This window comes from Coptis chinensis, chromosome 6 (genome assembly GCF_015680905.1).
Source record: "Coptis chinensis isolate HL-2020 chromosome 6, ASM1568090v1, whole genome shotgun sequence".
NCBI classification, from domain to species: Eukaryota; Viridiplantae; Streptophyta; class Magnoliopsida; order Ranunculales; family Ranunculaceae; genus Coptis; species Coptis chinensis.
This window is the reverse complement of record NC_141461.1, coordinates 2,516,057-2,539,887: the sequence shown is the minus strand read 5'-3', so window position 1 is coordinate 2,539,887 and position 23,831 is coordinate 2,516,057. Positions and strand designations below refer to the sequence as shown.

At 38.2% G+C, this 23,831-nt stretch overlaps 3 protein-coding genes and 1 long non-coding RNA gene across 7 annotated transcripts; 1 reads left to right on the top strand and 3 right to left on the bottom strand.

Moving 5' to 3' along the window:
* Nucleotides 1–1,108: 1,108 nt before the first annotated feature.
* Nucleotides 1,109–5,025, bottom strand: LOC147490693 (uncharacterized). The gene is made up of 4 exons (XR_015198852.1): nt 4,732–5,025; nt 4,565–4,626; nt 3,947–4,016; nt 1,109–1,346 (listed from the first exon to the last, which is right to left on the bottom strand). It is a non-coding gene; the product is annotated as an uncharacterized LOC147490693 (long non-coding RNA).
* Nucleotides 5,026–16,133: 11,108 nt separating this feature from the next.
* On the bottom strand, nt 16,134–16,939 carry LOC147490692 (kiwellin-1-like). The gene has a single exon (XM_086566210.1). The coding sequence runs from the start codon at nt 16,892–16,894 to the stop codon at nt 16,325–16,327; it is 570 nt and encodes a 189-aa protein (XP_086422336.1). The 5' UTR covers nt 16,895–16,939; the 3' UTR covers nt 16,134–16,324.
* A 2,905-nt stretch (nt 16,940–19,844) lies between these two features.
* On the top strand, nt 19,845–22,075 carry LOC147490691 (peroxidase superfamily protein). The gene is made up of 4 exons (XM_086566888.1): nt 19,845–20,042; nt 20,119–20,298; nt 20,386–20,548; nt 20,986–22,075. The coding sequence occupies exons 1-4, from the start codon at nt 19,845–19,847 to the stop codon at nt 21,402–21,404; spliced, it is 960 nt and encodes a 319-aa protein (XP_086423014.1). The 3' UTR covers nt 21,405–22,075.
* Nucleotides 20,323–23,667, bottom strand: LOC147490690 (Pentatricopeptide repeat (PPR-like) superfamily protein). 4 transcript variants are annotated; one of them, XM_086566885.1, is made up of 4 exons: nt 21,822–23,667; nt 21,270–21,432; nt 20,996–21,179; nt 20,323–20,710 (listed from the first exon to the last, which is right to left on the bottom strand). In XM_086566885.1, the coding sequence occupies exon 1, from the start codon at nt 23,665–23,667 to the stop codon at nt 22,090–22,092; it is 1,578 nt and encodes a 525-aa protein (XP_086423011.1). In that variant the 3' UTR covers nt 20,323–20,710; nt 20,996–21,179; nt 21,270–21,432; nt 21,822–22,089. The 4 variants fall into 4 exon arrangements, with proteins under 4 accessions (XP_086423011.1, XP_086423012.1, XP_086423013.1 ...); XM_086566886.1 differs by lacking the exon at nt 20,323–20,710 and having other exon boundaries at nt 20,859–21,179; nt 21,822–21,900; nt 21,985–23,667; XM_086566887.1 differs by lacking the exon at nt 20,323–20,710 and having other exon boundaries at nt 20,859–21,179; nt 21,270–22,475; nt 22,579–23,667.
* Between the last annotated feature and the right edge of the window lie 164 nt (nt 23,668–23,831).

Genomic DNA, 23,831 nt, shown 5'->3' with positions numbered 1-23,831 from the left:
AAGTCTATTGCCGTTGGAGATACATTTTATTTCTTGAAGTAACCCTTTCAAATGCCACAAGCGCCTTTTAGCTGGCACATTCATTTATGAAGTGTAATAATTCATTTAATTCATTTACAAAATATTTCACTTATTAAAGAACATTTTAAATATCATTAAGAATTAGGTTTCAAAACAATCTAAGCCATACATGTGTCTTTTATCCAACTCAGATCCCCACGCGATCCCAACCACTCTTTGTCTACCCATTTTGTTTTATTATAAATACTAGGCATTACCCGTGCCTACAGCACGGTTGGTTATGAGATGTTTATTATGTTGTTTGTGACATTAATCGTGGTACACTGCATGTGGCATAGATGGAAATTTATGGACATTTTATTTTGAATTGGAACTACACGCTGGATGACATAATCCCTGGTGTTGTTTATTTTGTGGATATCAGTATACGGTAATGAATGCAAAAACCCAATTTGAAGTCATGAATTGAAGGCAATTTCATCCATTGTACTCTCACCACCTTCACATTTTATTATCTTTTTTTTTTAATGAAAAACATAAAGACAATTCTACATTAAAATCGATAAATATTATGTAACATCAAGCCAGAAATTGTCAAAAACACATTTTATTATTATCTTATTAATCTTTTGAATTTCACAGAGCACTTAATCAATGCTCTCCATGCATTGTGAATTATTAGAAAACTCAAATTGGTTTAGTTTGGCAAAACCACGTAGGCATTTATAGTTTTGTTGAGACATTTTCTTCATTACTTTCTTCTAATTAGGTGAGCTTTGTAAATGTAGTCGTATATTGTTAAGACTTTTTGATAACCTTAAATGTCTAGCAGGAAACATTTATAGAAATTGTGTACCAATCTTCTCATTACATTGTTTTGCGCTACTACTCTGCTGTTTCTAGAAATTTCAACATGCATGATATCAATTCTAGTTATTGAGCAAACTGCAGAATTAATTGAATTAAAAATATAGGTCATTTGTGATTTTGGAAGCCTTTGAAGAGACTTCCACAAAGTTAGTAAAAGATTGGTAAAGTTTCAAATTGGCCAATATCAATATAATTCAGAAATTCTATCTATGATCTCCCAAAAATTCTAACTTAAAATTACAGTCCTTTTGACTTGTAAGATTTATACCTCATTTGTATCTATAATACAATTCAAAGAAAAATCCTAAAATTGAACAAACAAATAATAATGAATTGTGGGCTCAACATAATATATTTATTGTTTTTCTGAATATATACAACGGAGGTCTCATTCTGGAGGCTTCTTGTCATAAAAGATCGAGGTTTTCATTTCCTAAAGTCCCCCGCCTCCGAACCTAAGAATATCACATCAAAATTCGATCAAATAAATACAAATACAATTGAAAACATGAAACAAACAAAAGACCTGCACATACAAGATATAAAATGTAATAAAAATCTTCATATTCAATATTTTCCACATCTCCTTCTCAAATATATATGATAGGGTCATTTCCCAAAACTTTTATACCAACATATTACAGAGGCATTGGAAGCAACCATATGGTGTGAAATGCTTCCCACAAATCTAAGGCCCTTCTATCTTGAGTTTATACATTAACCATGTTAGACTAACGACATTGACTTACCACCTGTACACAAACTTAAATGGTTGGAGAAATATAATAAAAGGTGCACTACACAGCAAAAAATATGTGCAAAAGAAAATAACATGCACTACATAGACAAAAAAGATGGATCAAAGAACCACTGAACTACAAATTGGTATTGCCTATACAATTTCTCTCATCCATGGATTTCCATGTGAGAGGCTTGAATGAAGCAACTGATGTGGCTTCAATGTGAGGAGGCAGCCGTCTATCCTTCGATGAACTATGTTGTAAGTTGTAACTGCATGCAGTTTCTTTGTAATTCCACTCAATGAGGTTCTACTGCACCTAATCCTGTTTATTCTTCACCTTCATTTGATAGAATTTTTTATGTTGATAAAGTAGAATTAAACAAAAAGGTGAATACCAACTTTAGATAATGTACGTCGTTAGATTTAACAAAGAAAAAAAATTCCACACTTGGATATTCTGGTATGTTCTTCCCTTTAACTTGAGCAGTACGTTTAGCCCATTTCAATGGCTTGTGCATACGTAACGTACCTACGAACTATATTTATGGAGAAAGAAAGAGGAAGGGGGGGGGGGGGGTAAGAATATGAAAATTTGTGCCTCTGAGAAAGATTGTACAATAGGAAAATCAATAATGACAAAATATGTTATCATGATCCATTAAAGCATAACTGGTTGTAGTAGAAGCGCAATTTATTATTGTGGAAAAACCCATTGTTATGGAGAGGGTTTTCATATGAAATTATATCAAAATCTCAACTCACATTCCACAATGGCTATACATCATGTCATAACAAACTTCAATGTGAAACATTTATTAAAAGTCACTCTCATATGGGACTTATGTATTATATGGGAGCCTAACTTAAAAATCCAAACACAAAATAGTAGGATCAACAAACCACAAATTAAAAAGTATCGAGGGCATAAAACCAAATTAACACGTAGGCTATGGCGTTATCACTTCTCTCATCCAATTGACTCTTTAGAAGTGTTCCATAAATGGGCTTTTGGCATGATTTGTCCTTGCAACTAAATAAACAATCAAATACCCAATAATAACCAAACGGACCTTGTGATTATCTTTGTCAGTAGGGAACATAAGGTCACGTGGTTAGGTTTTTCAACTAAAACCTTGGCCCCTTTGGCACCACCTTGGGGACGTCTTTAACCGCATTGACCACTTTGGAAGACGGGAGATTCTGAATTATATTGTTCTTGAGAAAAAAAAATAGTACACCTCCACCACACATTAAATTGGAGAAATCACAACCGAACTTATCCAATCGGCAAAGTAAAAATATAAGACTATCATCATGGGAAATATTGGTAGATTATTATATAGTGCCAATGTTCGAATAGACACAAATAACACCATACCAAAATGAGGTTTTGAAACTAAGAGCTTGATTTAATTATGCAAGAAAACGATTATAGGGTTTCTAAAGTCCTAACTCCCAACTAAGAAAACAATCAAAAAGATAGGAGAAAGAGAAGGCCCATTTTCAAATGGGTTAATGTCAAACATTTTCTTCATTAAAGAAAAAAAACATAAAACATATATATTTATTTGGAATGTGAATTGAGGGGAAAACCCTTTTACTTCTTTTGGGTCAATGTTTTAAATACTTTTAATCAAGTAGTCAATGGTGCATTAATGTATTTAAGAACTTCGACCCAAAAAAAGAAGGAAGAACAGTGACACTTCCAACAACCATCAACAACAAATCAACACCCCAATTGATGTTGTCTTGTTTAGTATGAGCCATAGTTACATACCCTTGTTCAGACACTCTCGAATTCTCAATCAATTTATAGGTAAGGGAAAGAAAAACACGGCATTAATTTAATGTTAGCTACAATTGAACTTGCCAAAAATTTGGATCGGTTCTCACAACCAAATTGGGGATTTCTTTCATTGGATCTTTAAACCCCAAACTGGGCAAAACCGTTGCCACATATTAAGTCCACCTAAATAACACACCCACCTAGAGTTGTTTAAATAATAGTTATTGGTTATCTTTCTTTTTTAATTTTCTTATAATTTAATATAGTTCTAAAGCCCACACCAAACCTGAGAAGATCAACTCTTTCTTTTTAAACCGGGGAGCAATCTCAAAACTAAAAATCAAAACAGAGGGTATCTTAAATTAACCCTATTTTTTCCCCATCTCCACCAAGCCCAAGATATGTACACTCACGACCAAATCAAGAAAAGAGGTAAATCCAGTGAGAAAAATGCTTGTCAATGGCTCATGTCTCATCATATCAATACACCCCAGCCTGAACAAAGAGGGAGATGGTGGAAAACATACATGTGAGGAAAAAAGCTTTGAGAGACTATCAAGCTTTGATGTTTCTCCTTCGTTGATGAGATTGAGAACCCTGAACCCAATCGAAATCAATAAAATTAAAATACCCAAAGGGAAAAAACTTCGAAATTGATGTATAATTCATACATAAATAAGAAAAATGCGAAATGGAAACAACAGCTATGTCAAATTTAACTTTATAATCTACAATAATCCAACAATGGTGAATTATGATTTAAGAAAGAAAGAATTTATAGCTATTGACAATAATCCAAGATTAATTAATACGTTCTACACATCAACCCTGCCATTGATCGTAAACTGATTAGCATCAACTAACAGTCATCTAGGCGTACAACAAATTCAAGGCAAGCTCTCATACTCCAATTGAATAATGGTTGAACAATGGAAAAATGATGATTGAACTGAAATTAGGACCATAAAAAAAAATGGCGTTTGTTTTATCTATTGAACTGGATCTAATCGATTTCAGCTTTCAACAACAATCCTCTTACAAAATGCTGAAATAGGGAATTAAACAATGATAGTTTCTAACGTTGTCTAGAAATTGCTATAAAAACGGGAAAACAAAAATTAAATAAAAAGGAAAATTTGAATCACCAGAATGTCGACTTCTTCTAATGATTTACAATCACCGAATGCCACCTTCTTCCCCAGAGAACCTAAAACCACGAAATCCATGATAATAAATATCTTAAAATAACCATATAATAATAACCATTTCTTTTGTATTTGCATGAATAGAGTTGATGAGAGTAGAGACAAACTTGCTTGCCGAATTTGCAATAGATTTACTGAGATTAGAGAATAATCTTGTCACCAATAAACAAATAAAGAAATTTATCGAACCGGGAATAACACCAAAATATGAATAAGGAGAAGAATCTCATGCGGTTTATTAAAGTTTAGTCAAGGAGTTACTAAAAGAAATCTATTGATGGAGATGAAGAAATTTAAGTAGAATTGATTTTTGGAGAAAGAGAAATGAAGATGAGTAAAGTATGGATACCCAATTATTCTCAGGTTCAAGAGGCAGTTTCGTTTCTTTTTCTCTAAGTAATTTAATTTATGAAGTTATTGCATTTTAATTTATGCAGTTACTGCATTTTAATTTATGAAGTTATTGTATTGTATATCTTCATAAATTAATTAGTAAGCGTTTTTTAAGTATGAAAATTAAATAACAAAATTTTTTTTTTTTTTTTGTAACTAAATTAATATATGGTATTGGAAAGGTCCATGGAAATGAATTCATTAAGTAACATTTTAAATGTCATTGAGGTTTCAAAACGTTCTAAAGTTATTGTATTGTATATCTTCAGAAATTAATTAGTAAGCATTTTTTAAGTATGAAAATTAAATAACAAATTAATTTTTTTTTGGTAACTAAATTAATATATGGTATTGGAAATTAAGGTCCATGGAAATTAATTCATTAAGCAACCTTTTAAATGTCATTGAGGTTTCAAAACATTCTAAGCCATACACGTGTCTATGCAAATCCCCACGCACATTTAACTCAGACCCCACGCGATCCCGACCACCCTTTGTCCTGCCATTGTGTTTTATTATAATAGATATGGAACGACACCATAGTAGTTATGCATGAAAAGGAAACATGAATGGTATCTTCTGCCGATTTAGCAGAGATTCTTGGGTTCTTAGCTTCGTAAGATTACCAAATTCCAGTGAATCGAATTTTGTGTACCTGCACAACTTGCCAATAATGAACAGCTAGAAGCACCCGTTTATAAAATAAATCAAATAAGCTGACTTCGGAAAAGCAGCTGACATTTAATCCTATCGAGTCTGTTTTGTTCATCAGTTGATTGTGCATCCTGTAGGTGAAGACAATCTGTCACCGTCCTAATTTCTAAACAATTACACAATGAATATTTGAAATATAAATATCTCAAACATCGCTGTGTTATTGTCTAAAAACTCAGACTATGACGGGGTAGATACAACACATGCCAAAAACCTAAAACCCACATCATAAAAGAATCAACTTAAATTAAAATAATCCCAAGAATTTTCCACCATCACTTTATTAAGCTATCTTCCGTCCAAACAGAAAATCAAACAACTCTAAGAATAAAAGTCTTCAATATCTTATTCTCATGTCATGCTGAAATGTAAATTACGTTATTACATCCTTCCAAGAAGAATCGGACCTAATAAAATAACTAACTGACTGCTCCCGGCAAGAATCCAAATCACACGCCGCGGTTCCACTGCCTTCCACCTATGTTTCCAAGAACACACCCACGTTGCCAAAACAAAGCAAACATGGGTCAGCAAAATGAAATTTGCTGGTATGAGTAGACTAACCACATATAAACATTTCCAGTCTTTATTTATCCAACTAACACTTTAATTATATCATAACTTAAACATTCTCAACTTGGAAGACAGGTAGTTCCGTCATTTCAACCGGCATAGTTTCTTCCCAAACAAGACTTCTATTTTATTAACTCGTTTTAATAACTAAGTAATTGAATTAAAACTTACCGATATCTACTGCTGTATAAGGGTAGGACCGCATCCCTGCACAAAATATTATTAAGTCATACCCTCCTGCAAAAGAAAGTTATAACTTTTATATAACCTATGTAGATATCATATAGGTATTCAAATGTAAGCCCAAGCACACTCGCATAATCAAATTAATACAACTAATCTACAAGGCGAATACCTTAGTTCCTTTCTAGGACAGTCCAAACAATCTAGTCATTCATGGCACATTCAATGAATACCCGGGTCATTCATGACACATTCAATGAATACTCATTTATAACGCTATCGGGTCATTTATGACACATTCAATAAATGTCCACCTAACATATGACATCATCAGTCATAAAACTCATTTCCAAAACTTGAGACATGGAGAGATTCAAAAAAAGTGTGGTAAATTTGTTTACACATTATTGAACTTTATTGTATATATTATTTCAGAGAACGAAAGAGTATCTTGTTTCTTGTATTTTTTGGTTTACGCGTTATTAATTATTTGAATGTCTAAGTGTCATAACTTTGTATATCATAAAAGGCTGAAATATCACATAGTAGTTAATATATGTACACACGTATATATCGAAAGGTCTTAGCCTAAATCTAAGCATGCTCATAGCCCTAGACCTATCCTAATAGCCCAAATCATAATCCGAATTAAAAGTCAAACTGGGTCAATTGGTCAAAGTCAACCCTGGTCAACAGTCAAAGTCAACCTACCAAGGGTCAACAACAGTCAACCAGCCAGGTCAACAGCAGTCAACCAGACCTAAACTCCTCTAACCCAAAAGCCCAAAGTTTAAAACTTAAACCCAAAAATGAAATCTAAAAGTTTAAAACACTCAGGCCCACCCACTAATTCGGCCCAACCCCAATCCAACCTAATACTCACGTACTGTTCACCTTCTTCTTCCTCACAGCACCTCTCCTCCACCTCCATCCACCACCGGCCATCCAACAAGACTAGTTGGTTCGACCCAACCAACCATAGGAATGGTTTGGCCCAAGCCCAACAGAAAAATAGAATCGTTGGTCATCTTCAATTCTTCCCCTCACAGCGCCTCCACCACCACATCAGCCACCACCGGCCCAGCCATCACTCGCCACCACTATTGAACCCAGCAGTTTGGTTCCTTGAGAAAACCCCTATATACCTATACCAACAAATCATGATTCCCTTATACTGCGAAAAACTCAAATCGACGCCATTAATGCTATGTGAAAGCTTCCCCTCACACTCTCCAGCACCCAATCAAACCAAACACCAACACTTCACCACAACAACCAAACATCACCAATTATAACCACAACAGTTTAACATCGCCACAAAATCAAATAAAACACATCATTCAAACACAACAAAGAATAGGACGATTTGGTTCTGATGGCGACGCCATTAACAACCGGTGTCAAGACTTCTATAGTTCAATGCGCAAATTCGTCAGAATTTTATATACTGTAGTACTTCAAAATAGTATCTAACAGCCGGCACCATTAACAAAGTTTACAAGATATCAAATAAGGAAACCAGTATTACGGATATGATTAGCAGAAAACAAATATTTTAAAAAAAAATATTTTCAGACTATTCACAGTTTGTAAACCGAACAGCTAGATTTTCGAAAGCAGAAAAACCCTGAAAGACCGAAGTCGACTGTCACGCGAAGAAGACGGTCTTCCTCGTTCGAAACTTTTTCTTTTTACTGGTACACAGCAACCGCTCACTGATGTTACTCTCCTTTCCGTTTTCTTTTCTTTTCTTTTCTTTTTTGGTTAAAAACTCTCTATGTTTTTAAAAAAACTCCGTGAACTCCTTTTTGTTTTCAAACTCCCCTAAAAACAAAGAATGAAAGTTTATCTCTACTAATATATATCCTATCTTTTGTTTTATCTATTATCTATTATTATTATTATTATTATTATTATGAAAAAAAATAAAAGTTAAAAACACTTGGTGTTATACAATCAAACTCACTAATACCCACATTCTCATTTCTACATGGCATGAATATTCCTTTTCACTGTTGTTTTCGGTTGGGTCAATTTGATTGTCAAATATATGCATACAAAGTATCGTTATTGGTGAAAAAATACTTATAGTTTTGTACATATAATGCTGTTATATGCTTAGAAGAAGAGTAACAATATCTAAAAGAATACATGTGAATTTGATTGTAGATTTTATCTATGTAGAGGAGCACGATTACCTAGTCACGCCCGTAACATAAAATCTTGCTCACTTAGCTAGTTTTTTTAAAAAAACAAGATTACCTAGTCACGCCCGTAAGTTTGGGCTCGTGGGAGTCGAATCCGCTAAATTGGTTACTTAACTGTTCTGGCATTGGTTGATACAGTTAAGTACCTAGGTTGATCAATGAGAAATATATTGTTTTGATGTTTTTTTAAGGTTATGATGGAATTTATATTTATGAAATGTTGAAAATACAGAGGTGATTCTGCCGAATTTTTTTTATCTTTCGTCTAAGTGACTGACGGAGTTATAGAGTTTTGGGGTGTTATATATACTGTGAAGCATGTTCTCTGTTGCCATCGATCTGTTCCTAAGTTTGATGAATAAGTTGCTTGGATTTCTTAAGATATATGATTTCAGCTCCATATGTCCAAAATGTGTACATTGAATTTGAATGAGTGCAAAACTCTGGACAAGTCGTACAGATAGGAGGTAGTGAATTCAAATTGTTTACCATATGACACTAGAAATAGGAGTAGCTTGAGAAATGAGAACTTATATCTTATCTAAAAATGTGACTTTCTTCATACATTTGATTGAAAATGTGCCTCATTGGATTCTGATTATAATTCGGAGAGACTGTAATCTTTTGTCATAATCGTAACTGAATTCTAGAGTATGCAATGCAATTTTGCTGAAGGGAGGATATTGCAACAATGCGCATTTAATATTGTCCTTAAGCCTCCATTCACCCCTGGCAATAAGAGCGAGCCAGAAACATGTACGAGGGAGTAGCTTGCTTGGTTAACTTACCGTTGTACGTGGTTTTCTGTTGGGTTGTGGAACCGTCGAGCTTTGCTCCGGTGTCCGACTATGCCGCTTTTTAGCTTGGAGAAGGAGGCACACCCTACGCTCCACTTGGCCTTGTAGAAGGTGCACCCGCTCGTCTTTGCGAAAAAGTTCTTTGGAAGTTGGCAACGAAGGCGGCCACTGCTTCGACCACCATGCCTTGGTCGAGGCGCACCCCGCGCTCATGCCTTGCGAAAGTTACTGAAAGTTGGTAACGAAGGGGACGCGACCTGCGCTCGAGTACGCCTTGTCCAAGGCACACCCTGCGCTCATGCCTTCCGAAATTTTCACTGGTTTTTTAATATTTCGGCCGAAAACCCATTTTCTCACCTTTTTTTATGTGTACCTATATAAAAAAAATAGAATAGGGTTTTGAGACAACTTTGAGAAATTCATTTCATGGGAATTGTGGGAGCTCTATTGAGCTAGGGTTTGAGTGAGGCATCTTATTCTTGATTCTTGTTATTTCTTGTAAACTCTCCAATCTTTACTATAAAGGAAACTCGACTCTTATGTGGACGTAGGTAACATCTACCGAATTACCTTAAATCTTTGTGTCTCTTTACATTATTTACTTCCATATTTATTGTTGCTATGAATTGTGATGATAAACTAGTGGTTTTGCTTTGTTGAGTTTGTTGTGATAACTACCAAAGTCTTGGGTGGGTGATTTTCTTGGTGTGATCTCTAAGGTGAAATTATTTGGGATAGAAAGTAACTAAGTTGAGGTGTGACTTCCTAGTGAAATCTCCCAACATTTTCGAGTCACCTCTAGTCTTAGATCAGGTAGGTTTAGGCTCGACTGAATTGTTTGAGGTTTTTCAAACAATTCAAAGCCTTAAAAGTATGTGGGATCAAATTGTACTATTGTACTATTAGTCAAGCTTGAGGGAGCTTGGCGGCCTGTACGTACAGAGCTTGAGTAGCTTGACCCGATCATTTGAAAAATGAAACATTAGTCACAGACTCACAGTAAGGCTAGAAAATCTTATTATAGTCTAGTCAACTTATGTTGAGATTAATTCAGCCAACCCAAAAACTAATTGGATACATTTTGATTGAAAAGAAGAAAGATGTGCACTTAGTGTTGGAGTTATCCCTCACATGAGGAGAGAAAACAGAGCTGGAGAGAAACGGGCGAATTCGGCGTTGAAATGTCGAGAAGCGGCGCCAGCGGATGATGATGAAGCGACTTCGGCCTCGAGTTCCAATAGAATAGGGCGACCAGCTCATAGAGGGGCGACCAGCCGATCTCTCGATACATTGAAGCGCCTTCAGTCTCATTTTAATTTTCGTGGGCTTTGCTACAAAGATTACATGAAAATTTGGTTTTGGAGATAAAACCAAAAATCAAGGTTTTGGAAAATCTAACCTAACAAGTCAGGAAGGATTGGAATCCATACTAAAACAAAGAGAGAGAACCTTTACAGAGATACAACCCTGTAAAGAGATAAGAGTGATCTAGTAAGGTGAGAGACTGAAAGGAGAGATTGTAATCTTCCTTCCCACTTTATTAAGAACTGGCTCTTGTGGAAGTAGGCATCATTGGCGAACCCACGGTAAATCTTTGTGTTGTGGTTTGCTTTTCTTTACTTTACATTATTATCAGTTGTTAATAGTTGTTTAGCGAGTTGGGCATGTTAGTATAGGTAGTTTGTGATATTTGAGATTTATCTGGAGTTGAAGTGTGTTCATACAAGTTATCTGTGTAGTGGGGGAACCGATTGGTATTGGTATAATCCCCAACAAGTGGTATCAGAGCCTTGGTTAGAATAGCCTAGGGTGTTATCCGAATCTTGGTCAGAAGGTGTTTGACGAAATTCCTGAGAGAAGATTTGAGGTTAAATAACTTGTAGAGATGGACCATTCCGTGAACACTCGTATGATGAGTCTGAATAGGAAGAACTACACCATCCGAAAGCCAAGATGGAAGACTTGCTATATCTTGCAAGGACTTGGCACTTCCCATTGAGAATGAGGGAGTAAAACCGGAAAAAGACCCGATGAGGCCGAGAGTGGAAAAAGCTTGACGAAAAAGCGATTGGATACATTCGACAATGGATTGACGACATGTGTCTTTCACCATGTGGCCCAGACTACGACCTTCATGGAAAGAAACTTCGAAGACCTTTATGAGAGGAAGTCGGTGGAAACAAAGTGCTAGTCGTTAAGAAGTTTGCAGACACAAAGTACCAAGAAGGTTCTTCAATGTCTGAGCATCTTAATGAAGTACAGAATATCATCAATCAGATGCATTTGATGAAGATCAATTTGGGAGACGAAGTTGAGGCTTTGTTTCTATTAGGCTCTCTACCCGAAAGTTGGGAGACATTAGCAGTTTCTCTACATGGAGCAGCCAAGGATGGAATTGTTACCATGGAGATGGCTACCACATCTCTGTTGAATGAAGAGACTAGAAGGAGTGCAAGAAGCAGCTCCTCTCACTCAGAGGTCCTTTTCACAGAGAAACGGGGGAGAGGTCGAAGCAGAAAACCATCTCGTTCTAGAGGTGATGACGAAGTAAATCTAGGGGTGAAGCTAGAACTCCTAAGGCGTAGAGGCAATGTTACTATTGTGCCACAAAAGGCCACTTCAGGATATGAGTGCAGAACACTGAAGAGGGATGAGAAGAATAACCGTGTACATGAAGACATGGTGCGAGGAACGGAAACACACAGTGCAGAGATACTACCGCACTAGTCGAGGACCTAGTGGGAATTGTGTCGATTGTGGTGTGTCTTTGCCTTAGTACCTCATGTCGATATCTGAGTGGGTGATAGATCTGGGGAGCATCCTATCACGTCACAATCCGATGAGGGGATTCTTCACTACCTACAACCGTGGTGAATATGGTGAAGTGAGGATGGGTAAATGGAGTCTCAAGATTATAGGCATTGGAGATGTTCATGTAGAAACCATTGTCGGCTACACCTTGACACTCAAGGATGTAAGACATGTCCCCGACATACGGTTAAGCCTAATTTCGGCCGGAAATTAGATGACGATGGCTTTGTAAACTCGCTTTTGGTAACGGGTATGGAACCGAAAGCGAGGTTCCATTGTAGCGCCGAGGAAAGAAAACTTGCTCTCTTTACAAAACACGAGGCTAGTTTGTGTAAAAGCGTATCTTAATGCGCGTAAGAAGAAGCTTCATCTGAACGTGGCAAAGAGACCGTGTCACATAAGGGCATAAAAGGGATGGAAGTTCTTGCTAAGCAAAAGGCCATGCCGGACATTAAAGGTACACATTTAAATACATGTACTCATCGTTTGGTAGGAAAGCAACACAGGTGTCTTTCCAAAGATTCCCCGTCTCACGAGAAGGGACAACGCCCCTTGAGCTAGTGCACCGCAGACTTATGTGGTCCTATGAGAGTGAAGTCCCACCGGGAGCTTCGTGCTTCTTGACATTCATTGATGATCGTCAAGAAAGATATGGGCCTATAGTCCGAAGACCAAGGATGAAGTACTTGGCGTGTTTGAGAAATTCCACATGGTGGAAAGAGAGACCGGGAAGTTGTTGAAGTGTATTCGCCGGATAATGGGGGTGAGTACATTGGGCCATTTGAAGAGTATTGCCCGAGTCATGGGATTCGTCATGAGCGGGCCCGTTCCCAAAGACACCGCAAATGAATGGAATAGCGAGAGAAATGAACCGCACCATTGTAGAGAGGATGAGATGCATGCTATCTCACTCTAAGCTACCTAGAAGCTCTTGGGTAAGAATGCGTCTGGCCGGTGCATGTGATCAACTTTGTCACCAAAGAAAGCCTCAATAATAGTGATTATCCGAGAGAGTATGGTCGCGGCGAGATGTTGATTATGGATACTTGAGGGTATTTGGGTGCGGGGCATTTGTGCATATTCGAAGGATGAGAGATCCAAGCTTGATGACAAAGCCAAGCGGTGCATTTTTCCGGGTTATGGAGATGAAAAGTTTGGTTACAAACTCTATGATCCGATTAACAAGAAGGTAATCTGAAGTCGAGATGTTGTGTTCTTAGAAGACCAAACCATAGCAGACTTTGAGGAGGGTGAGAAGCTACGAGGCTTTCACCAATGATCTTGTTGATTGAACCGAAGTTCCTACCGTGGAACGTCGCGTAAGGCATTGAGAATCTGAGAGAACCATGAGTTTGAAGCTCATGATGAGAATCCTATTGCTCATGATGGGATAGAACCTATTGGTATAGAAGATGCAGATGAGATGCATGAACCACCACCGAGAAAGCGAAGTGCATCCTCCCGAGGCACCGCCAGATGGGGCAAGGAGGTCGGCGAAGAGAGACTAGCTTCAACCCGGTATCCACCACATACGTGCGTGCTACTATCGGATGGTGGAGAACCTATGTACTATCAAGAGGCACTTGAAGGTACAGACAAAGAAAAGTGGTTGGGAATTGAAGGCCATGCATGACGAGATGGATTCTTTGCATAAGAATCACACTTATGAGTTAGTTGAGAAACCCACAGGGAGAAAAGTTCTCAAGAATAAGTGGATATACAAAGTCAAGCATGAGAGAACAATCCTCACCCAAGGCACAAAGCTTCGCCTTTGTGTGAAGGGATTCGGTCAAAGGAAAGGAATTGACTTTGATGAGATTTTCTCTCTGTAGTGAAGATGACTTCTATCCGGGTGGTATTGGGTATGGCCGCAAGTATGAACCTAGAGGTTGAGCAGGCTAGATGTTAAGACGGCTTTTCTTCATGGAGACCTTGAAGAAGATGTCTACATGGACCAACCGAGGGTTTGAGGTCAAAGGCAAGGAGCACCTAGTATGCAAGCCGATAAAGAGCTTGTATGGGTTGAAGCAAGCACCGAGATTGGGGTACATAAAGTTTGACTCCTTTATGGCGAAGCAAGGATACAAGAAGTCCGCTTCCCATCATTGTCGCGTTTGTTCGAGATTTCCGGGATGGAGATTTCATTGTGCTATTGCTGTATGTGGATGATATGTTGATAGTTGGCCCAAACATCAACAAGATATCCAAGCTGAAGAAAGACTTGAGTAAGTCCTTTGAGATGAAGGATTTGGGTCAAGCAAAGCAGATACTTGGGATGCGGATCACTCGTGACAGAAAGAGTGGAAAGTTGTGGCTTTCTCAAGAAAGCTACATTGAGAAGGTGTTGAAGAGATTCAACATGGATCAAGCGAAGCCAGTCAGTTGTCCGCTTGGTGGCCAGTTCCGCATGACCAAAGAGATGTGTCCTAAGGGTGAGCATGAGCAGAGTCGGATGGGAAAGATTCCTTATGCATCCGCGATGGGCGGCTTTGATGTATGCCATGGTGTGTACTAGACCGGATATTGCTTTTCGCCCGTTGGGGTTGTAAGCGATTTCAAAATCGGGGTAAAGAACATTGGGAAGGTGTTAAGTGGATATTGAGATATCTCAAAGGCACTTCCAAATCATGTTTGTGCTTTGGTGGAAGTAAGCCCTTACTTGAAGGCTACACCGATCACGGACATGGCGCGGTGATGTTGACTTCGATGAAGTCCACCTCCGGTTATCCGGTTACTTTTGCGGGGGCGCTTCTTGGCAATCTAAGTTGCAAAAGTGTGTTGCTCTCTACTACGTAGTTTGTATATTGCAGCCACCGAGTGTTGCAAAGAGTTGCTATGGATGAAGAGGTTCTTCGACGAACTAGGGCTAAAGCGAAAACAAATTTGTAGTTCTATGTGACGGTCGAGCGCCATCCACTTGAGCAAGAATCCGAAGTTTTCATTCTAGATCCAAGCACATACACGTGCGTTATCATTGGATTAGAGAAGTACTTTCGAAGACAAGCATTTGTGTATCGAGAAGATCCATACCGACAAGAACGGGTCGGATATGATGACCAAAGTCTTACCGAAAGGTAAGTTTGATGTTTGTTGTGCTATTGCGGAATGGCGACACTCCTCCTCGCTGATTTGGAAATTGCATGGAGGTATCCCCCACCGCTCGGGAGGGGAGATTGTTGAGTTATCCCTCACACGAGGAGAGAAAACAGAGCGGAGAGAAACGCCGGAATTCGGCGTTGAAATGTCGAGGCGCCCGCCAGATGAGCGCGACTTCGGCGCCGTAGTTCCAATAGAATAGGCTTAACCGCCATGTAGGGGCGACCCGCTCGATCTCGATACATTGGCCAGCGCTCAAAGAGGGCGCTTCAGGCCTTCAGTCTAATTTTCGTGGGCTTTGCTACAAGATTGATGCATAAATTTTGGTTTTGGAGATAAAACCAAAAATCAAGGTTTTGGAAAATCTAACCTAACAAGTCGGAAGGATTGGAATCCGGACTAAAACAAAGAGAGAGAACCTTTACGAGATACAACCCTCAAAAGAGATAAAGTGATCTAGTAAGGTGAGAGAGACCGAAAGGAGAGATTGTAATCTTCCTTCCCACTTTATTAAGAACCGCTCTTGTGGAAGTAGGCATCATTGGCGAACCACGGTAAATCTTTGTGTTGTGGTTTTGCTTTTACTTGCTTATTATTATTATCATTTGTTAATAGTTGTTTAGCGAGTTGGGCATGTTAGTATAGGTAGTTTGTGATATTTGAGATTTATCTGGAGTTGAAGTGTGTTCATACAAGTTATCTGTGTAGTGGGGGAACCGATTGGTATTGGTATAATCCCCAACACTTAGTGCTTGACACTTGCAACTTAAAACTACATATTACATTGACCTTATTCATACATAAATTTTTGATGATCAACTTCACTTTTTCCCACTGCATGTGGCATTTCGTGCTTCGATATCTGCCTTATTAGAAAATGGATATCTGCCTTATTAGAAAATGGATTTGATATCGACTGATATCGGTTAAGTTTCAGACCAAGCAATATCCAGATTACCCCAGTCATCCTCTGGCACACCCAAGGCTTTCCACACTGCTTTTGAAGCATCAACAATATTATGAGGACAGGGAGGTTGGTAGTCATGTTCAGCGTCACACCCTTGTGTAGAGTCACATTCATCAACAACCATAGCCTTAGTAGTCCTTCCATTTCCATGGATATTTATCATTTTGTGGCACCTTGAGCCTTTATTGTACCAACCAGTTGATAGTGCTATAACTGGTGTATCATCTGAATGGTACTTACCATCACATTCTGATGGACCACCACCATCAGCGCCTGCTTCAAAGCCGTTTATAGTTAAAACTGCTTTGGTACTACCAGTTATAGGTGGTGAACATCGGAAGACGGTGTAAAGTTTACCTTGTTCACAACATTCTGAGTCATGTGCCTTGTTGCATTCACCCGGTGGGGGTTTTCTTCCTCTCACTTTGCCACTTGGCTTACAAACCCCAGGCTTGGCTTCAATTTGTAAGGTAAGTGTAGCAAGAAGAACAAAGAGGTGCAACATACACAACTTAGAATTTATAGCCATATCTTCCAACTCTCCTTTTATCTCACTTTCTGTTGTGAGAAATGAATGTGGGTATTGTTCCTTATATAGTAGATTGCAACTTCAGAAAATGCCAGTTTCTGTCTTTCTGATAGGAGTTTTTTAAGCTTGATTAGTTTGATGGTTAGAACTTATATCAACAGATCGACAAGCTGTGGTAGGGTGGCAGTTCCGGTTTTTCGTTAATTAAGTATTATATAGCTGACGATGCCATAGTACTTATGCTTGAAAAGGATTCAAGAATGGTATCTTCTGCCGATATAGCAAAGATTCTAAGGTTCTTCGATTGGTATGATTAAGATTCCAGTGAATTCAATTTTGTTTACCTGCACTATTTGCCAACAGTGTACTGTGATGAAGTAGTGAACAAGAACCCGGTTGAAGTAAATCAAATAAGTTGAATTCGGAAAACCAGTCAGAGTTTTAATTCGATGGTCATGCAGGCCTGTTCATCAGTTGCTTGTGCAGGTGAAGACAATCAAAATGAACAACACCCACATTCTCATTTTCACATGCATGAATGTTCTTTTTCACTTTTGTTTCGTTTACTGATCAATTTGATTATCGAATACACAGTTACACACATACAATTCAAGCTGTCGTTAATGTTGAAAAATAATTAAAAAGCATAAACTCTGATACATTCTTATTTGTCACATACTCAGAGTTTTCTATAATGTTTTTAAAAGCTCAGAACAAGAATAACAATATATAATAGAATACATGTTAATTTTAATTGTAGATTTTATCTATGTAGAGGACGCATGATTACTACTCGCGTGCGATATCAACAAACGGTTTGTTATGATGAACATATATGACTGCCGTTCAGTTTTTTTTTTTTTTTTGGACACTAACTGAAACGTCCTTAGCCTAGTTAAGTAATATGACAATCAAGATTAAAAAGTGGCAATTACAATTGTAGGGGAATGTTACTTCACATATAATTATATAAGAGAATCACTCACTATTTGTCTGGGGAACTGCAGGTTCGACCAATTGTTGGTGTTCTAAGCATTTTTACATTGTATAATTATTTCTAGCTACAGATTATTCATTTTGCTGTCTCTGTATTAAAAGAAGCTATCGTGATATTTTAACTGTGTAAAGATTAGTCGTCGATATTTTAACACCAGGCTAGGCACCTTTTCACCATACCCCTTTTTCCGACCACGCCACAGAGGTATCGCACAACACGAGGTGGAACTGGGGACATAAACTACGGGTGCTACAACCGACCCATAGTCTGGTGGCGAGGGCAGCAAAGCTGCTTTAATGGACAAGGATTCCAACTAGTAAAGAGCAAGCGGCAATAGAATCTGCATGTATAGAACATGTTGTAAACTTGTAATAAAGAGGTTGTCGATCACTGCAGTCTGCATAGGATGTTGAAATCTAAATCATTGAACTGTACTTTTGTGGACCACTGATGAAATGCAGACAACTTCAATTCATATCCGAAATGTAGTGAAAATTATTATGCAGTCAAGAAAGGTATTTCTAGTTTGAGACAGGAATTAGGTAATGTGTTGTTCGTGTTCTGTCATTTCCAAGGAGAGACAGCCTAGCTATTCCAAAAAAAGACCGACTATAAAAAGACAAGAAGAGCAAATGTCACTAGAGTGCATCACACTTTCAAGGTTTCAAGTCTCCATGGGGTCACCCTGGTTATTGGCGGATACTGGCTCAGCGAGACTGGCGTGGGTGTGCCCTTTCTTTGGAGTTCGGTCTATGGGCCAGTTGAAATATCCTGTGCAGTTGCCGATTAGTAAAGTCGGTAAAATCTTTGGGTGATGATACCAAAGGTCTGGGACTCGAACTTGCCAGCATCAAAGAGTTACTGATATCATTTAAAACAGATTTACTTTTGAGTGATAATACCAAAGGTCTGGGGCTCACATCTAAGAGTTACTGATTTCATTTTAAACAAGCTTACCAATATAGCAAGATAGAAATCGGTTGGATTGAATCCATTGAAATGTCATCATTTGATTTTCAATAGCCAGTAAGTTTATCTCAATTTTTGAACCATCTTTCAGTTGAGTATGGATCCAGTCTCAGCATAAGGTCTGGTACAATAAATTTTGATCAAGTTATTGGATAACCTGGGAAGTGGATCAAACCTAATCCACTTTAAATTCCATACACGTCAGACCTTTGTCCATCTATAAAAAGGTTGGCTTTTATGCCCTTTGGACATATGTAATTTTGATGATTCATGAATTCTCCTACACATCCAAAAGAAGCAATTTGGCTGAAACCTACTTTTATCATTGTTGTTGACAAACCAGAAGGTGATCTGGTTAGACTTTAACAAGGAACTTACCAGAAATGAATGTGTAGACAACAGAATAGGCCGGAGAGCAGTTCACAGCTGGCCTTACTTGTTTTGGGCATTTCTATCACTATTATACATCTGGCTTGCGCTATGTCACTAGCTATCTCATTTGCTTAGAGATATTCTACATCCGGAGTTTGAGTGTTTCTTTATTTTCTTCACGAATGAACATTTTAAAGAGTGTAAAACCCTGATGATGAAAGAAATGTGGTGATATTGAGTGCTAAATATTTAACAATATACTCATTCTGCTCTGCGAGTGTTAAGTTGGTTCGCAATACAGAACTTCTGGAGCACAAGAAACTTCTCACAATTAACGAAAGGAGAAAAGGAATACTGAAAATTAGTGAATAAGGACATTAGTGAATAAGGACATAGGAAAGTAAAAAAAAATAGCGGAACAAAACAAAACACATGCACTTTAGTCGACACATTTCGTCTCAACTCTTAGAACTTATAAAAGCATTTGAACATTGAGAACGTAACTCCTCACAGATCATTTCATCTAATCCCATCTCCATCTTGCACTAACACCTCTGCTCATCTTCATTCTCTTTGCATTATCTTCACAGAAGAAAAACATTTTGTGCCACAATGGGTCTTTTCTTCACTCTAATTGCACTAGTTTTTTTTCTTGGTTCTTCACTAGGCGACCTTAGTGTTGGTTTCTACTCAAGAACATGCCCAAATGCTGAAACCATTGTTGCTTCTGTTGTTCGAGATGCCGTTGCTGCTGAGCAAAGGATGGCTGCAATCTTACTTAGGCTTCACTTCCACGACTGCTTTGTTCAGGTCACAATCTCCCCATCTTTACCATTCTTTCACCAAAAATTGAGTGTTAATTTCTTTTGGCAATGGTGTTATACAGGGGTGTGATGGATCTATTCTTATTGATGATCCCAACGCAGAAAAGCATGCATTTGGTCACCAAGGAGTTCAGGGATATGCAGAGATAGAGAAAGCAAAAGCTCAATTGGAAGCTATTTGTCCAGGTGTAGTTTCCTGTGCAGATATTGTGGCCATGGCAGCTAGAGATTCAGTAGCATTGGTACGACTCTTTTAGTTGTAATGATTTCTTTTGAGTGTCCTATATAATTATTATAAAGGAAATTGATTCTCATATTATTTGATACAGAGTAACGGGCCTGTTTATCAAGTTCCAACCGGCCGGAGAGACGGTCGGCTTTCTAACGTTTCTTTTGCTGACGATATGCCAGATGTTAGTGAATCTGTTCAACAGCTTAAAGCAAAGTTCTTGCAGAAGGGTCTTTCAGCAAAAGACCTTGTGCTTCTCAATGGTAAAAAAATATCTATTTTCTTTTTCTCAAGTTTCTTTGATTTAATGATTAGCAAAAACTTTTACCAAAAAGTAAAACCGTTTTCGGTATGGCTCGCCGATGGGTGGGATTGTAACCTCTTCTGCAAGGTTGAGCCATAGTCAAATTGGTTGCTCAAATTACCTACAGAAGACAACACACCATATCGAGGTCTTATGCTTTTATCTGAATGATGTTAGAACACATGTATGCCAATTAGGTATAGAAGAATGAGATTGGTGACGGGCAACCACCATAAAAAAAGAGAATGAGATTGGTGAACATTCTAATAGGGTCAAGTAGAAGATTTTTATTTTTATAATAAAAATCTTCTACAACATGAAGTGATAAATTATTCATCTTCGGTTTGTGAGCTAATTATACATATGATTAACTTCACTTCTATTGAAAATTTACAGCTGCACATACCATCGGAACAACTGCATGTTTCTTCATGACACATCGCTTGTACAACTTTCCTAATTTCGGTACTGATCCAACCATAAACACTGCTTTCCTTCCGGAACTAAAGGCTAACTGCCCACAGAATGGAGACGTTGATGTTCGCTTAGGAATGGATCATGGTAGTGAGCGCACATTTGATGACATGATCCTGCGCAACATTAAGAATGGCTTCGCGGTGTTAGAATCAGATTCTCAGCTCTACACTGATCCGGAAACTAAGAGTGTAATTGACTCTTACCTGGGCATTTTGAACTTTCTTCTTGGACCATCTTTTGCAAAGGATTTTGCTGATTCGATGGTCAAAATGGGGAAAATTGGTGTCAAGACAGGTCCTCAAGGTGAAATCAGGCGAGTTTGTAATGCTATTAATTAAATTTTGGAGTGCCTATTTCGCTTGATCCCTGTTCACCATAAATGTATATGAAATACAAGTAGTTAAAGTCATGAATGTAAACCACTAACATTTCAGTTACATGAGCGTAACTGCTTACATATAGTTAGTTATTCACACAATACCAATGCCTGAATAAAACTCATGTTAAACCTGTTTCTGTCACCTGATTGCAATGCCATGTGAAATATTGTGTGGCAATGTTCATGTTTATCTAAAATCATAAATTTTCACCATCAGTTAGTACAAAGGCTCTTATTCCAATTTTGTTTTTCCCCTCATCAGTTATTCATATTCAATAATAACACATTAACATCAAAGGGTTTCCACTGACAAATTACAATAAGTAAATAATTGTTATGTTGTGTACTTCTGCTATCTACAAAGATAGATCCATACCTTTTAATCTTATAGTCGCCAAATGCTTGGCACATGTGTGTATGTCACTCAGTCAGTCAGATTTCCTATGAGTGTCAGACTGATAAAAGACCAGCACAACATCAACATTAAAAGACAGACTCGAGAGAGACTTTAAGAACTTAACGACATTTCCATGGACTACCTGGGAGCCTGACTAATATATGGCACTTTGTAGATGATTGAAAGGAACCAGAGTCGTCTCATGTCCCATAGTACATAGCAAAATCCAATACAGTATGGATGTAGTCTAGGGCCCACGGAGACTAACATGGGGTGCTATAAATTCATTCGCAAGAGCAATTGAACTACAACCAGCTTCCTTTTGAATCCCATTCTCTGCCATCACCATCCTCATCTTCTCTGCCTTCTCCCATCGATCTGAAGCAGCATATATATTTGACAACACCACATAGTATGCATCATCGCTTGCACCATTCTGAGAATTGACCATACCAACCTCCAGCTCCACTCGCTTTGCCATTTCTGTTTCTGAGTAAATCCTGCAAGCTCCAAGCAAAGCCCCCCAGACGACATCATTTGGCTTCATTGGCATTGTCTTGATCAGATTGTAAGCCTCACTTACTCTCCCTGCTCGTCCCAAAAGGTCAACCACGCATCCGTAATGCTCAATCCCTGCAACCAAACCATAATTATCCTTCATCTTAGAAAAAATCTCCAACCCTTCTTGTACAAATCCCCCATGTACACACGCTGAAAGAACAGCTAGAAATGTAACCTCGTTAGGCTTCTCTGCTGACACCTCCATTTGGTGAAAAAGCGCTAAAGCCTCGTCACTTTGACCATGAACCGCTAGGCCAGATATCATTGAGTTCCAGCACACATCATTCCTTCGAGTCATTCCTTCAAAAATTCCTCTTGCAGTCCTTATGTCGCCACATTTTGCATACATATCCACTAACCCATTAAGGACAAACTGATTAGGCTTAATCCGTTTGCGACGGATAAGATCATGGACTTCTCTACCAGCATCCAATGAACCCAGCTGTGCACAAGCTGATAACATGCTTGCGATTGTAACTCCATCTGGCTCAAATCCGTCAGCCTGCATTCTCCCGAATGCTTCAAGAGCTTCCTTGCAAAACCCATTTTGCGCATACCCAGCAATCAACGCATTCCAATTTACCAAGTTCCGTTTATTAATCCGATCAAAGATAACTCTAGCTTCCTTAACATCACCTTTTTTACAATACCCAGCAATCATTGATGACCAAACAAAGAAGTTCCTTACAGGCATGACTTCAAAAACTTCCCTAGCTTCTTCCATCATTCCATTACTCACATACCCATCAACCATAACAGTCCAAACAACCACATTCTTCATCTCACTAGGAACCTGATCAAACAAAAGCCTCGCCGCAACAATGTCTCCACTCCTCGCTAACCCATCAATCATTTCACTCCAAGTAACTGAACTCCTCATTTTCATCTTTCCAAACAAAACCCAAGCAGTACCCATATCACCATTTTTCAAATACCCATCTATCATTGCATTCCACGTCACTACATTTGTCTCAGGCATTTCATCAAATAGTTTTCTAGAATCAAAAATCACACTACATTTAGAATAAAAACTTACCAAAGATGTCCCTATCATCACATTTGAGGCAACCCCACATTTTGTTGACTCAGCATGCAAAGACTTTCCAGTGTTGAGTAAGGAAAGTGAAGCACAAGCTTTGAGTAAAATGGGGATTACTGCATGTAGGGTGTTTCCTTTACGACGAGTTTGAGTGTAAATATTGAAGGCTTGTTTAAAACATCTTTGTGAAAGGTAGTGTTTTATCAGATTTGAAGGTGACTCCATTTACTTGCTTCACTTTTTCATGGCAAGAACCAAAATATATATCGCACATTGTTATATTTCGTGAGATACTACGATATTTCATATTTTCCAAATACGAAACAAATTGTAATAAGAGAATAAATTTCGTGTTTTTAGCAGTAGACTTGTTTCTGCACCAGGGCAAC